General features: G+C 33.5%; 1 protein-coding gene across 3 annotated transcripts in view; it reads left to right on the top strand.

The window, feature by feature from the left end:
* Positions 1-17,817, top strand: part of SPOCK3 (SPARC (osteonectin), cwcv and kazal like domains proteoglycan 3) — a 296,939-nt gene that overhangs the window by 216,959 nt on the left and 62,163 nt on the right. For all 3 annotated transcript variants that reach the window (XM_045831898.1, XM_045831896.1, XM_045831897.1), the window contains one exon: positions 2,152-2,266. In XM_045831898.1, coding sequence (XP_045687854.1) covers positions 2,152-2,266 — 115 coding nt within the window. The remainder of the gene's footprint in view (positions 1-2,151; positions 2,267-17,817) is intronic.

Here is a 17,817-nt window from a genome sequence, read left to right on the forward strand (position 1 = left end):
ATCCAGAGAACACGCTTCATCTAAAGTAATGTGTTTAGGGTTAAGTATATTTTTTTCCTGGCAGTTCTTCTTGGTCAAGTAATCTAGTAGCTAACCAGAGCGATATTTTAACTGCTTCATGACCACATAACGAGGACTGTAAACTTACTACAAGTTCACCATGGGTTGACACGTCCTTCCTATTCTCACCTCATCTCACCACAGTAAGCTCAATTAGTTCTTCACAATTTCCAATTTCAAGATGCTGACTTGAATGCCTTGCACACCACTGAGCTTAGAGATTGCTTAAATTAGTGATTCATGTTTTCAGGATTCCCTTGGTCTTTTTCTTATTTTGGCTTAATGATCTAATGAAGAATGTAGGAAAATAACTCAGCCTCATGTCATATGGATTTTCATCTATGGTGAGGGCAAAAAGATATAACATTTTGTGGTGCAAAAGGAAGGTTCCCAAAATAATGTTCTTGTGAAAAGTTACCCAAAATAAGCAGGGCATTATTCCTTAATGAAAAGTAGAATGAAACAGAAAAACAATGGCATAGTGTCCACTTTAGTGCATAGTTTGTTACAGGTTGTTGCTCAGTTTAAGTCCCTGCCTGTGTGTGTATGCTACAAGTATGACCTGTGTGGATAGACAGAAAACTCTAATGAATGAGGGAATGGTTTCACAGACAAATTATTGGTTTTTTGTAAATTATTTGCTTAATAACATTACAAATAACTAATAATCAACTTTTTAGCAAAAAACTCCCATTTTAATAAGTCAACTCATGTATTTTTGTTATTCAAGTATTTTTTTTACTTTCATTTTCTTTGAATAAAAATAACACTGCTAAAAATCAGCCACATTTAAAATGTGACTACACCTTTGAAGGAAGCTAACATTTTCACATTTCAAAATTTTATATTAGCTATAATTAATATTGACTTTTGGCTTTATCTCCTCATATGCCACTTACAATTGCTCCTGAACTTTTCATAAATTATGTCATGAGTCAGAATTTTCTTATAACCTGACATGGTTCTGAAATATTTAGTTGCAGGGAAGAATGTTAAATTTGAAGTCTCAAAGATTTTTCTGCATAATTAATTTGGCTTTCATTACAGCATTCACAATTTCCTAACTATTTCTACTTTTGATAAGCTATAGAGAATTTTTAATTGCATTTAAAATTTATTGTGATTTTACATGACAAGATCATTTTTTAAACTTATTGAAATATTGAATAAAGAACAATAATGATACTTTTGAAATAGCTTGATCTTCTGAAAAGGCCCACTGGGCTGCTACAAGTATATTCCAAGTGCAATAATTTAATCATTTGTTGTAGGGCTGGTAAAGAATTTTGCCAGAGAGAGTTATGTAACTAGGGGAAAAATGTTGTACAGATGTGAGTAATCTGATTAGTCATTTGGTGTATTCTGTGCTTCTTGGTATCAGCTGAAGCTGAATTAAATTATTCACTGGTGCGTTTGTCAATGGGAGCCAGAAAGTCTGCCCTATTTAATTTTAAAATAATTTGTCCTGGCTAAATTACAGTGGTAGCCACTCAGAAATCACATTACTTCAAAATTAGCAAGATCAATTTCTTTTAGGGTAGGAAGATAATGATTGCCTCTTTAAAATAGGGAGTAATTTTACATTTTTAAAAATCATGATAAATGTACAATTCTAAAGTATTATCTTAAGAATGATTTATAAATACTCAGGCTTAAAATACTAACAAAGAGTAGTGTTTACAAAGGAAATCAAACCAAAACAAAAGCTAAAAAAATCTTTATGTGCCATAGTAATTTTGATTATTTGCCTTTATATTCACTCAGCTTTTGATAACATTTACTGAGGAGAGCCTGCCTCTTGGTTGCTATTACTGTTTGATTCTTAAAACTCAGTAGATTAGGCATTATGGTCATTATTCCTATGGAAAAATTGAGGCTGAGAATGTTTAAGAAACTAGCCCTGAATGTCACACTTAAGAAGTGGTACTGTTAGGATTTGAGTTCAGGTATAATGTTCTTTGTTCTATTCATTCATTTATCTTTTCCCACAGCACATGTAATAGATTCTCAAGTGTACTATTGTTACTTTCTTGACTTTCTACTCTTATAACTAAATATAATTGCATTGATATTTTTTCTTTTCTTACACAGTGCAAACTAGAATATCAGGCATGTGTCTTAGGAAAACAGATCTCAGTCAGATGTGAAGGCCGTTGCCCATGTCCTTCAGATAAGTCAACAAGCACAAGCAGAAATGTTAAGAGAGGTAAGTGATGAAAACTTACTTATATTTTTATACTGGTTTCTATTAGCATGTTTTGCAGTACATGTTGTCATTATGTACATAATGAAGCTTCATTTATACATGTCCCTAGCAGTAATTATATTGTAAGTGAAGTTTTCATTTGCTTTAGCTTCAGTTGTTATAGCAGGTAATGCTTTTCTATAGATTTCCATTTATCTTAATTGTATAGCTGGATGCGTCTTTCCTACATGCTCACCATATATAAGAAGTCTAAAGCAATGCCTTCTATGAATTATTGTGTCTGAAATGTGTTTTGCATCCATTGTGTTTCCTTTTGTAGCAAGCAACTGTTTAGCGGTAACATGAGTGGTAATAATTTAGTTCATTGTGGAATTGGTCAATTAGTACTAATCTTTGAAATTCAACATTTCTATCCCATATGAAGTATGCATGTATGCATAAAATTTCCTAGTAAATAATTTAATAATATAAACATTCAATTGATTAGATCTAGTATTGTTAAATCTTTATTTTTATTTGTTTGATGTTTAATAAATTAATGAAATATATTGAACTTGATATGTGTTATAGTATATAATTTGACTTTTTATTGATTGTTGTGGTTCGCATGGTATTGTTGTTATATTTAATATATTGTTTATGCTTTAAAAAATATCTCCATGGCTGCTAGTTTCACTTCTTGGCAGCTATAGATAAATGAGGAAATGTAAAGAATGTATTTTTAAGTCAAATGCAACAAAAAGCAATGCAATGGCTATTTTAGAGAATGTTAATATCCACATTTATTATATATTTTATAACCATCTAAATTGTGTAATTTAACAATAATTATCATTGGGTCTTACTGTAAAGAATTTCATTTTTTCTAAAAAAATTGAATAACAGATATACAGGTAAGAAAATATGAAGTTTATTTAATGTAAACTATATATTTTCTTAAACAGCTATACTTGATATTCCATATTACAGTTTCTTCATGAATGTTTTATTACAGATATAACTTATACTTCAGTTATGCCATTTACACATGTTCTGGGAGGAGTAATGCCTACATGAGTGTGGTTGATAGGGTAATAATATGGGTGTAATAATTTATAGTTTTAATTTGGACATTTCACCTAAAATGTCATATGGTATCCTTGAGTGTGATATTGTTATATTACAGAATTCTATGCTGATGATTTTGTAATAAAAGATTTTGTAATAAAAAGGGGCATTATTTATGCTGTACTCTATATTTGCCTCTACTCATTAAGCAATATTTAAGATAAAATTTAGAATCTAAAAGCTATGGTATAGCATTGCTTTTAGAAAAGCAACTAGTTGATTGTATTATTCAAAAATAAATTGACTTGCAAAATAATTATAAGCTAGTGTTCAAATATTAGGCAATATGAAGAAAGATACCAAATGGTGGAAGAAAGTTCTCTTCCAAAAGCCTCCTTGTTCTCCCTGGCCTAGAGTCAATTTCAGAGATTTCTTCTGGACTCCTCACCCCCATCTCCCAATCCAATCACTCTTGCATAGCTCAGCTGAGGATGTTCAGGCATGACCTTGAATATATTAATCAGCCCCCTTATAATTAAGAGTAATTATAGTTTTAACTGAAGTACTTCAATATCCCTTGCATTCCTCAGCCTCACTCCCTATTTACATAATTGAATGCATTTTCCTCTGCGAATCACTTTAGTTCTGAAGTAAATCCTATCTTGGTGTTCAATATCCATATCTTATTATTTTCGCTAGAGGCTATTGAAAACATTTGAGTAGGAGTAATCATAATAAGTATATACCTATAATACATCACAAGCCTTCAATAAGAATTCTTGATTTTAAACTCACTTTTGAAAGAGAAGATATGTTCGACATGGTACTAAATTGTTATAAGCTCCCACAAACAAAATAATTCAGTATGCTTTTTATGTGGAAGGTAATACATCCCTGAATAGGATCTCTTATGAATAAGCAATAATTATATTTCATGTTGATGCTCAAAGTTTCTGTACAGTGTTTATATTAATATGCCAAGAAGAAAACTTAAAGTTGTATCATCAGGGTATAAAGATCATTTGTGTCTAAATGTCTAAAAAGACAGGCAAGAAGAATTTAAAGGAATCCTGCTCTGAAGGATTGTTAGGGTAAAAGAAGCACGGAATTTTCCTAGCTCCTGTGGAAAAGCAGTACAAAAAATTGTGACCGTCATTTTTTACACAGTGCCAAAGGCCGAAAGAGAAGGGAAATGTAAAACAGTTCAGTATCATTCCTGATCTTTCAATGGCCATTTACATTAGAAGCATGCCTTCAGTAGACTGTGTAGTGCAGGAGTTTGACTTAATGGCATCTCTGTTCTACAAAAAGTGAGGCAAACTACCAAAAATGAAACATTTCTTGAATCTTTCTGACTTCCTACGTTTGAGGTCAAATTGACACCATAGTAAGTTTTGCCTGTGTTAAAAGATGAATGGATTCTTTAAAGTGTCTTGAAATATATGAAAATAATAAAAATATATTTTCTTTATATAGTAGGAGAAAACAAAGTTATCCTCTATTCTCTCCATGTATTCAGTAATAGAGGTATATAAATTAATCCAAATGTATACATTCAAGTAACCCAAATAAAAACAGGTAGTTTACAGATTTTAAATTCTAGATTCTGACTTTACCTAAGTAGATAAGCATATCCCTCTTTAATCAGTAAATTAATCATACAATTTTGTTCTTTTTTAACTTATAAAATCAAGATTACAAATGCCAGCCTTCTAGGTCCCTCTAGTGTATTCTTTTGATCAAACAAAAATGTCGTTTGATCAGAAATACAAAATGATCATTTGTATAGCTAATCAACTTCATTCAAAGACTATTCACAACTTAGCTGATGTTTAAAGCCCCCCATATATTTTATATAGTTAGGTTAATATGAAATTTGTAGTTGTGAACATGGACTATGAACAGACCATTTTCCAGGTTTTGCCTATTGTTTTGTTATGTCTTGTTTTTGGTGGCAGAGTTATATCCCGAGACTGATTCCGTCTTTGCCAGCAATGTATTTAGCACAGGTTCACTGTGGGAATTATAATCACCAACCAAAAACATACAGCATAATTTTTCTTAATAAGCCATAAAGAAAAAAACATATTCCACACATATGACAGATTTAAACATTCAGCCATTCCAGGCAAGAGATGATAAAGAAATAAAGTCCAAATTTAACAAATGTATACCTTTTTATACAAGTTTAGTTTCTTGGGAGTGATGACTACAGCAACCACGAGCTGACTTCAGCTGTCAGCCCAAAAACGAAAGTCCCTGGTTACAGGAGCGCATTGTCTAGGGAAAGGAAGGTGATAGTGTTGGTGGACAGGATAGGCTGTTTGAAGATATCACTCCAGGGATGGTTACATGGCTTAGTGCCCCTGCCAACCAGAGAGTCACCTTGGCCAGGGCAGGGGCCAGTATCTCAAGATATTCAGAAGCTACGCTGGTAGCAGTGTGCTGTGCCCAGGCTGACAAATAGTCCTCACACACGCTCAGTATCTATAGTCTAAATGTGCCCTTTTTGTAGTTGCTTCTCCTCGTGCCCTTATCATTAAGTCCCCTTTGACGACTCTCAGCAGCTGGACTGCTGGGTGCTTGTAAACTTTAACAGAGGAGATAACAACATCCTTACACAACTTCCTTCATTCCCACATCAAAACAACCAATAAAAACCTTTTTTTGTCCTTGTTATAACTAGTGAATTTAAACAACTTCACTGAAGTCATAAACAAGTGGATTCAAAATCATGTTAAACCAATACACAATATACAGGGGTGGGCAAAGGTAGGTTTATAGTTTTGATTGTGCAGAACACAAAGTTGTTATTTGTTATGAATCATTATACTATTTATTTGTATAACAACTGTAAACCTACTTTTGCCCACCCCTATATATACTGGTAAATATAAATTGTAATTCTAAATCTAGAAGGGGATTTCAGGACCAGAGATGAAGAGCATTGGAAAGGACCTTAGAAAATATTTACTTTGCACTTAGTAAATACAAACTCAAAGGAGTCTACAGTAGATATATCTTAAATGGTCCACGTAGCAGTGGTTCAAGGTCACAGTAAACGTTTGACCTCTGATACATCATAAGTGCTCCATTAGGTTCTTCATTTGAATGGTTAGATTCAGAAGACTTTCAGTTGACATTTTTATTACAAATTTGAGTGTTTTAGGGACCAAAATATTTTTCTTATTGGTTTTATGTAGCTATTTTGGTTTTATAGATCTAATTTCTTAATTTTTAATGAATTTATAATTACGTAACTTTAATATTTACCCTCACCCTAAAATACATCTAAACACACATACTTGCATAAGTGAAAAGGTTGACTGAACAGAGATAGCCATAGAAATGGAAGAGAACCTATAAAATATTTGAACATTATTAAAATGATTTTTAAAAATATTTTTGAGGATTGTTGAGAAGAGATAACCCTTGCCTACTATTGGTGGGGAAGTAAATTGGGCTAGCATTTATGGAGAAACATGGAAGTTTCTCACAAAACTGAGGATGGAACTGCTATATAATCCAGCAATCCCGCTTCTGGGTATACACCCAGAGAAAGTGAAGCCAGTGTCTCAGTGCGGTACCTGTGCTCTCGGATTTATTGAAGCCTTATCACACTAGCCAGGATATGGAATCAACCTACATGTCTATTGACAGATAAATGGATGAAGAAATCTCTCTCTCTCTCTCTCTCTCTCTCTCTCTCACACACACACACACACACACGCACACACACACACACACACACAGTGGAATATTATGCAGTCTTAAAAAAGATTTTGCCATTTGTAACAACATGGACAAAGCTGAAAGACATCAGGCTAAATGAATTAGCCAAAAAAGAAAAAAAACTGCATGATCTTGATCTCTCTTGTATGTGAAATCTTGAAAAATTGACTATATAGAAGCAGACAGCAGAACAGTGTTTATCATGGGCATGGAGATGGAGGGTGAGGGGAGACGGTGGTTGATGGGTGCAAAGCCGCAGTTATGTAGTTTGAGTGAGTTTAGAGACCTCGTGTACAGCACCACGACTCTAATGAATATACCGCATGAATACTAGAAATTTGCTAAGAGAAGAGGTTTCAGGCTTCATCACTACACACCCCAAAAAAGGTAATTGTGTGAAAATTGTGTAATATTATGTTATTTAGCTGGACTGTAGTAATTTTACCATGTGTAGGTATATCAAATCATCATGTTGTATGCCTTTTTATGTATAATTTTTATTTAAGAAACAAATACAGTTTTTAACAGAGAAGTCTAGCTAGGTAAGAGAAACAGAAGAGAGGAAAACAGTGAAACCCTGAAAGCAATATAGGCATGTGACACATTCAAGAAAAGTACCTAGTCCACCTGTGCTGGTATGCAGGGCACCGTTGAGAGGCATATGGTGCAAACTGTTCATTATCAAAAGATGAAATCTTTGAATATAATTCATGAGAGTCAGGCACATGATGAAGTCGAAGTTTTTTTGGCAGACAGCATTTCTAAAACAGTTTTTTAAATTCAATCTTTACTATATTTTTCCCATTACCATTTAGCTTCCTTATACACCCCTCCTGCAGCAATCATCCACTGTTGTCCATGTCCCTGAGTCCCTTTTCCTTTTCACCCAATCCCTCCACCCCCTAACCTCCTCTCCCCAGCTGTCATCCTGTTTGCCCCATTTTCATTGTTAGTTCAGTTTGTTCATTAGATTCCACATATAAGTGAAATCATGTGGTATTTTTCTTTCTCTGACTGGCTTATTTCACTTAGTATAATGCTCTCTAGGTCCATTCATACTATTGTAAAGAGTAAATTTATCTTCTTTCTTATCACCAAGTAGTATACCATTATGCAAATGCCCCATAGTTGTTTTATCCACTCATGTACTGATGGACACTTGGGCTGCTTCCATAGCTTGGTGATTGTAAGTAATGCTGCAATAAATATAGGGGTGCTTATGTTCTTTTGAATTAGTGTTTTGGGTTCCTTTGGATATATTCCCAGAAATGGGAAAACTGGGTCAAAAGGCAGACCTGTGTTATTGTGCTACAGAGGTTACTTTTTTTGGTTTGAGTAGGGCAGGTTATTTACATTTATAAGGCTAATTTTTTTTTACATCAGAAAGAAGGCAATCAGGTCCCAGGAAACGCAGTAATTTCAATGTAGAAGTAAGAGGAGAGATTGCATTTGGATAATATTGCTCAGATGGAATTCACAAAGCTTGAAATTCCATTGGATGTGATGAACAAAAGAAAGGAATTCATTAAAGATCATTATAAATTTAGTAATCTGGGTAATTCATAGATTGCTAACAAAAAATACCAGCTTATTTTTCTGGGACTGTTGTTCAGAGTTTTCAGTATATTCTCACAATTCAAGTTTCCTTTTATCAGAAGTTGAGAATCATGTGGCTCATCCCATTTCCTTTTATGATTTTTCTTACAAAAGTGTCAGAATTAAATAGATACTCAATCATAGTAACTTTATTAGCCTGCATGCTAGATTTGCTTGCTCCTAATCTTGATTGTGTGTATGTGTGCATGTTTTAACTGTTTCACAGAATTTTGTCTTATTTTCTGTGTGGTTATCTTGTGGGATGACGTACTTTATTGGCTAAGAGTATAGATTTTAGAATCCCAGTCCTGTACTAACTGCGTGTCCTTTGGCAGTGTACTTAAAGGTGTGAGTCTCCGTTTCTCCATCTGTATAATATAAAATAGATAAATCATAAAATTTATGAATATATTTCCTCAAATTAAACCATTTTTGCATTTCTATTTTATTTAATTGATGATACTTGTAAAATACTGTTGAATTCTAATAAATTATAGAATTTTCCCATACAATAAATATCACATAATTTATTTTATTTTTTTTTATTTTAATTGTTCAAGTATAGTGTTCTGTCTTTTACTCCCATCCCAGGCCATCCCCCTAATATTTTTATATTTTTATAGCAGGATGGTATATTTTTTGTATCAGGATGGGTCACAAAAGTTGGGAAACTTTCATCTTTTCTTATAGTGAATAAGAGTAATACTAGTAATTATTCACTAGTAATATAGTGAATACTATAGTGAATAGTACTTATAGACTGAAAATTACCTGGACATTGAGAGTTTGAAACAACTCAGCAGTAAAATCCTGTGACATAGGAGATATTTTTATTGGTGAATTTCTTGATATATCTTTCGTAAACACTAATCTTTGCTGTGTATGTGTTTATGTGTATAATTTCTTGATAAAATTATTTTAATTTATGCTTTCTAGAATAAATGTCTCCTTATTTAGATATTAAATATATTAACCTAAATTGTACATTTTAAGATTTTTGTAATTGAGAAACCATTTTAGGTGATTTAAGATTTTTAAAAAGATTTTATTTATTATATTTTTTAGAGATGGGGGAAAGGAAGAAGAAAGAGAGGGAGAGAAATATCAATGTGTGGTTGCCTACTGGGAACCTGGCCTGCAACCCAGGCATGTGCCCTGACTGGGAATTGAACTGGCAACCCTTTGGTTCCCAGCCTGTGCTCAATCCACTGAGCCATACCATCCAGGGCTGGTTTAAGATTTTCAATAAAGTTATCCTGCCAGTGAGTTGAAGTTTGACCTTGAAAAAAATAACAAAGCACTCAAATTTTCAGTCTCCTATTTGTAATGTAGTTAAAATAAATCCACTGGGTTTGAAGATGAAATTGAAGCAGATAAAATGTCCTTAGCACAGTACCTAAATTATAACTTCTATTCCTCAAGGATCTCTATTTTTCAAGGGTGTGGCATTTGCCCCACTCGGAAGCTAACAAGTTAGCCTACATAGTTTCGTGGTGCTGACAGCAGACAGGCAATGCCTAGATCATAGACAAAGAGTTTGATTGCTCACAGCACAAGGTTCATGTTCACATTTGTTCCCCTGGACTAGTCCCATAAGAGTGATGTAGAACGGATGCTGTGCGCACGGTGGGTTTCAGTCCCAGCTGAAAAACACCCAAGGTGAGGAAACCCGCAGTCATAAGGAAGCTGAGAACAACCATGTCCCACTTTTGCCCCAGGGAATACCTGCCCTTGATCTTCCTGGAGACAATCATATCCCTGCTCTGCTCTGTGGGTAGGTACTATCTCAACCTTCCAAATCCATTGGCTCTAGAAATATCTTTAAAATAGTGCAAGAGCACTAGTGTAAGAACAAAAGTTGTTACAATTTGTGTTGATGCAAAACACATTGGTGGAGAATCATCTCTCAACAATATTAACAAATATTCCCTGCTTCCTAGTTAATACTCGCTGTTGAGCTCTTTGATTCTACATGGCCTTGTTCTTCTCTCTTTCTGAACCTTTCCCTGTTACCCATCCTGAGTTCTGGTACCTTCCCCAACTACCAGCCTGCTCCTTATACCTTCTACAGTGTCTTGGTTATAGGTGGTAGTCATAAAATAATTGTCGAAATTAAATGAATTTGTGTTTATGAATATGTTCCTCAGGAATCTAAGTAATATATGGTAGCAGTGCATCTTAGAGAAGGGGACATTAAAGTTTCCTATACCATAATTTTCAAAGTACAGCAAATGTCCCCTATAGATACTTTGGTTGAAAACTTACTGTTTCGGTAAAGATTTAGTGGTAAAAAATTATTAGTGCAGCAAGTTCTTCATTTTAAGGTAACTGCTGAGTTTGAAGCTCATTTTGAAAATTGAAATGACTTTCTCATTTTATACAGAAACATTTACTGAATAAATAGTATAAGAGTAAGAACTTAGAGTCTAGAATCTTGGTTTGATTCCTGTTCTGTTATTTAGTTGCAGTTATGTGCCATGAACACCCAGTAAATTGTTACCGTTATTGCTTTAAACAGACAAGTATTTACTGGAAATAAATAGTTTCAGTTTTTGTCTGAGAGACACTCACAGTTATGTAGTAGTTTGTAGGTAACTAATTTATTTTCTTAAACCAATACCTGAAAATACAAATAAAACTATTTAATTCATTGAATATTAAATTTAAAATGTCATTTGTTTATTATTTAAACCAATAAACTATACCATATGCATATAAATTACTGAATTTTGAAATGGACTTTATTTATAAAAATTGTGTATTTATTTGATGTGCTTACAATTCAGTCACCTACAAAGTGACTACTCTGAAGTGAGTACTCTTACGAGTACTCTGCACTTGATGCAATACACCTATCAAGATGTTTTTTCCACTGCTCAAAACAGTTTTTGAACTCCTTGATTTTGAGACCATGTAGTGCTTCTGCCATTTTTGTTTTACCCTTCCCACATCAGCAAAATGTTTCTCTTTGAGGATTTTTTCCATCTAGGGAAACAAAAACACTGCCCAGGGTGAGACTGGATGAACAGGAAGAGTGGGGAGTGGGGGTCATGGCATTTTTGGTCAAAAACTGCTGAATTTGTGTTTAAATTATTCAGCAAGGTGTGGGCAGATACACTCGTAAATCACCCATCGTGAAATGGGCAAATATGTTGAGTCTTCAAAAAAATTCACTAAAGCTGAATGCAGCCTCTCACAACAACACCGGCTAGTACACTGGTACAAATGGGTTCTTAGAATATTAGCCTAGCAGGGGAAGCCTGTTCTAAAGGTGTCCCACATCCGGAATATAATTCTGTTTTGGGGGGTTGTCCCTCCATATGTATATGTATATACTTAACAGTTAAAGATATCTTTGCTTCAACATGAAGCTTTTCTCAATTGTGGTTATTCCTTTCACAGATTAATCTACGGCACTTAAGACTGTTGATTTTATTAAAACATTGTAATGCTTTTTATGCTCTATTTTTTTATTCTGTGCCTACTGCTAATATTTTGGAGCCATGCCTAATTATATTTATTTTACTTATGTTTACTATAAATATTAGCAAATAGTGTTCATTTGCTTACTCATTAAAATCATTAAGCAGTTTTCTTTACCTTTAATTAATGATTTTATCTTTAATGTAATTAATCAATAATCACTGCATGCCAAATACCATTTTGAAAATCATGACATTTCATTCTTGATATGCATGCTTATAAACCATTCTTCACAGGCTTCTTTTGTGCTGTTTTGGAATAAACCTCTCCAATATATCCATTAATTTAAATAATATTTCCTTTTCCCCATTGGTGTTAAACTTTGTATCTCTTTCTCATGCATATTAAAGCCCTAAGGACTGGAGACAGCCAAATTTTATTTTAGTTATTTCATTATAGTTATTATTATTGTGATCTTCATCCAGAATGTCAAAGGTGAGATAATTTAAAATAGAAGTGTAGCTATATTATTCCACAGAATTTCATTAAATAATTTTGCTCCAGGTTCTGCAAACTGTGACTTTAAACACCTTTAGCATATGTCTTCTTTATAGTTCTCAGAACAGACTTTTAACTAATGTTAAAGTTTCAGAGAGTGAGGTTTATAGCTCCATGGTCATGATCCCATTATGTAGAACTGCAGTGTAAATAATTATATTTATTTAGAAGCTCAGTTTTGTATGTGATAAATATACTTATTTTAGTGATAGAATCATTTATTTGATTATATTTATCTTGAGGTATTATCAATCTAAAAATAATGGGGCCATGCAATATGGAGTTGCTAATGTAATAATAAGGAGCAGGATGTAATAACAAGAATTAATGAGGATTAAAAACTTTTTATAGGGAATCATTTATATATATAGGTATCCCATCAGGTAATAATCTGAATATAAAATACTTTCAGGAGTATATTCTTCTAAAATTATCAATTTTTATGAAAATCATCAACTGTACTCTTTATTTTATATAGTTAATATTATTTTCCTTCCTACGAAAGAACATGGAGCACTAATTTTACCAGGTAATTGACAAAGGGTAGCATGTGAATTAACAGATGACCAATAGCTATACAAAGCTCAGTTAAAGACAAAATGATGATGTTGATATATTAAATAATAAGTGGAGTAATAATAAGAGAAAATATAATGGTTCTCATGATATTTAATTGAATTTTTATAAATATTTTTCTGGATTACGTTAGAAGGATTAATATATACTTTTTCTATACTGGAATGTTGCACTTAAAATTGTGTTATATTTGTTATACTGGCTCATATTATTAGACTTGAGAAATTTTTTGAACATATTAATAATGCTAATTATTTATATGATAGCTTCTTTATGTGTACTCACTGGGAAATTTTCTTTCTGGATTTGATTTTGATTTCCTAAATTTAAAAAACTATTTTTTAAACAAAGTCTTACAATAAAACCATATTTATCTTGGGTAAATTCTCTTTGAAGTCAGGAAACATGTAACAATATTTTCAATCACCTCAAAGTAATATTAGAAATATGGGCTAATTATTTAAGAAATAGGAATAAATAAATGTGAAGATTAGAAGACACAAACACCTTGCTATCGCCAAATAATATTTTTATAAACTCCAATAAAATTTGAGAATTTAGGAAAATAAAATATGGGAGTACCTCATAGAAAATTAACTAATGAAATAAATAGTATTCCTCTATACCAGAAATAATTAACTTGATAATAGAAGCAAATACAAGTTTTAGTTTTGAGTAGAAAGAAAATATCTATAGAAAGACTGAACAAAAATTTAAAGAGAAAATAATATAATATTTATTAGAGGATATGAAAAATCTGAAATCTTGAAAATGTATGTATCACATTTATCAGTAAAAGTATTTTACATAGTAAAAATATATATTCTTCCAAAATTAATCTATAATTGCATTGCATATCTAATTGATATTATAGCATGAATTTTTGAAGTTACACAAAAAATCTTATTGTAAAATTTTATTTAAAGTCAATTTTAATAAAGAATAACATAGAGAAAGATCCCAAACAGTTACTAAGATAATAATAAAAAGTGTAATCATGAAAGCAGAAGCAGAACAGGTAAATAAATCAATACAATAGAATGTAATGATAATTCAGAAACAAATAATATGATACAGGATCTTGATATATGTGGAGAAATACAAAGGTGAACTTATAATTTATATCTTGAGCTCCAGTTGCATTAACAACCTAAATTTGAAAAGGAAACTATAAAGCTAATAGAAGCAAACATAGGAAATATTTGTATGATTCTAAAATATAAAATGATTTTTAAAAAAGTCCTAAAAATGAAAACTGAAGGTGAAAAACTGGTGGTTCTGACTACATCATATATAAGGATTTCCATTCAGAAAAAGGACATTGAGTTAATATATGTGTGACAGAGCAGAAGATACTCGGAATGTTCAAATATGACTACATATTAATAATGGTGTGAAATTTATGTAAACTAGTAAGTGAAAAAGACAACTGTATCATACCAAATTATATACCAGCCCATGAACTTCACAGGTATTTCCTCTTTATATTATTTTCCAATTTAAGGTGCTACATTCCAGTAATTTTTATAGTTTTATTGCCTTCCTTTTTTTCCTTTACAAGACTCCTAACTTTACCTTCCATTCTCCCAAGCCACAAAAGACATATCATGTGCATCGAGTAGGAAGTCTACCTCCCACCTGCTTTTTCTAAATTTAATCATTGTACTCATTTTCTAAGCTTCTATTTTTGGCTTTTGAGGGAGCCTGACCCAATTCCAACCTCCCTGCTGCATGCACTGCTGAAGTTACACACATTTTCAGAGTTGAAGTTGCTGCACCAGAAAACACGGCTAGCAGGACCAAGGAGAAAACTTAATTTGATTAAGCACAATATGTTGAGCAAATGTCACCCGAACTATCAAGCGCATGCAGTGTAAATGTTTAGAAGGGTGAAAAGGAACAGAATATCATCTGGGAATTACTAAAGTGAAGCTAATGAATCCACAGATGGGAAAGCAAATCCTTATAGTATGGACAAAAAAAAAAAAAGGCAGAGGGTCAAAGGGAACCCCATACCAGACAAGGGTTGAAAAGGATTGTCACTGCTGCCCAAACACTCCCCTTTGTGCCACCTCTCCTGACGATTTTATTGCAATACATATTACGATAAAAAATTCCCATCAGGAAAGTTAGCACGTGGGAGAATAGGCTTTTAATCTGCAGAAAGAGCTTTTCAGCAGCCTCTCAAAACCTCCAATATATTGTAGGTCATAAGCATGGGGTCCGAGGTCAGGACTGCTGGGGAATGCCACACGTAGAAGCAGCAGGCTGGGGAAGGCCACCACACACACAGCACAGGCAGGGCAAAGGGGATCCCACACTACAAAGGAAATTTATTTAACTTTATTTAACCTTAAACAAACTTACTGCTCTAGGCCATTTGGGCATAATTTTAAAACATTTATAGATGTAGAGGGTTGCCATTTTAAACAGTGCTGACTAGATTTTAAAGTGGCATTCAATGAAATAGGATGAGCTTTTCCTGAAGTATACCTAAGTGAAAGTGTTCTTAGTGTTGCTAGTAAAGGATCCCGAGAAAGATTTGAAGAACACCCTCACCCACATAGATTGACTTGTTTCTTTCATCCAAACCAACTGAGGGAAACACCCTTCCTTTATTCCTTGATGGCATAACCTTCAGGACACTCCCTTATCCAATTATTTAATTTCAATATTCACTCTTCAGCAATTATGCTGTGTGGGACTCATTCAAAGCAACCCAATTTATTACCGAATGCATTTCTCAAAAGGTCTGTGTGTACCGTCGTTCCTAGTGGACTCTGAGTCAGAGCTGTGACTTTCGGATGATGCTAATGGCTGTTTCAATGTTAGGGTAAGGAGGACTGATTACTCCAGCTGCCTGCCCAGTGAACCAAAACCCATAATTGCCAGTTGTTGAGACCCTTCCATTAAAAATATTTATCTGCCATGATCTTTTAAATAATAATTTTATTCTCGACATTATTGTCCTTAAAAGAATCAGTTGAGAAGCACCAAATGCACATACACAATAATTCGGGGGGGGGGGGGTTATAATGAAATGGATTTAAACATGGAGCTCCGTTTTCTTCATTTATATGAGTGTGTGTGCCTGTGTGTGCACACACCCACGTAGAGAATGAGGGATGTAATGGGCGTCCCTGACAAGCCAGTCTCTCCCCAGCATGCGCTCACTGGAACGTTTGGTCATGGGGGGCACAGTGGGAGGTGCCTCTGCACTGCTCCTCCTTGGTCCATCTTCCCAGCTCTATGTTATGGAATGAGCCTCTTTTAGATACAACCGGTTGGCCATGGAAGGCTTGCACTCGTCCCTCAGGGATTTTACACAATTTGAAGAGAATTTTCAGTCTTTCTGTTTGTAGTATTGGACTTCAATAATAATCTTGTTGACTCTATGTTCTGTTTTTTTCTCATTCCTAGAAATTATTTCTGCAACACGGTGAATGCTGTTGTGCACCATTAATAGCCTCAAAATAGTTTCTCTCTCTTTTCTTCCAAGGGAACCAAAATCTGCAACTGGCCATTGAGACCCTTTTATTAAAATAATTATCTATAATGACCCCTAAATAATAATTTTGTTCCAGACTTTATTGTCCCTGGAAAGGATTAACTGATAATCACCAAACCCACTTATACAAGCATTTCTCTTTCTTGTAAATCTGTGTTCCATGTTTTACTCTAGCAATAGTTTGTGGGGGAAAAAAAACTATTACTGCTAAATTTCTTCAGCCACAGAACTGGTGGATTACACTTAAAAATACTCTTGCCATCGGGAAGAAGTGATTGACATTATGATAGTTAACACAGAAAATATTTTAATGTGAACAACACCATCAGAGCCAATTAGGCCTCAGTGCTTATTGTGTCATTCAAAGTGTAATCTTCCATGGAGGGTCCTGCAGATTCAATGCCAATAGGTTTTCTCCATTTGACTTACCCTTTCTTGGGTGAAATGTGCCACTACTATATCTGACTTATAAGAACACAGAAAGTCTGTCACACATTGCAACCTAGTTGGCTGGATTGCAGTTTTGTTAGAATTCCTTATATTTCATTGGCATTTTATAAGATAAATTCTATCCATCTTGCTTAGTTTAAATAAATGGTGCTTGCTGTTCTTGAGAGATACTACTAACCATTTTGTTCTTGACACTAATGCATTTATAATGTCCTGTGTTGGCAGGTTACTCATAAAAAATGAAATACTTCCGGCATTTTTGGCTGTGTAGGTTTTTACTCGAGTGTCTTTGCAAAGTTTCATTCTCAAATTCAGTGCCCTATTTCTGAAGATGTGTCCTATTTAGTACCAGAAACCCCCTGGGTGCTAATTACAGCTATAACATTACCCCTCTAATCTTTCTTAATAAAGAAAAATTATAGCTCTACTATGTTCCCAAAGCACAATGAGTAAATTACCCAATTCAAAGGCAACAGTTGCATTTCAGGTTGTTCTAAGAGGCATAAATTTTTTAAAAACCTCATATTACTAGCATATATATCTGATTAAGGTTATTAAAGTGTTATAACACTAAAATAGCCCCTGATTATCATATGTTGTATGTACTGTTTATAAAATTTTAAATGAATTCTTCCAGACCAGTCTGTTTTGTTTGTAATTG

The sequence above is a fragment of the Phyllostomus hastatus genome, unplaced genomic scaffold (genome assembly GCF_019186645.2).
Source record: "Phyllostomus hastatus isolate PE091 unplaced genomic scaffold, TTU_PhHast_1.1 phas_contig_159, whole genome shotgun sequence".
NCBI classification, from domain to species: domain Eukaryota; kingdom Metazoa; phylum Chordata; class Mammalia; order Chiroptera; family Phyllostomidae; genus Phyllostomus; species Phyllostomus hastatus.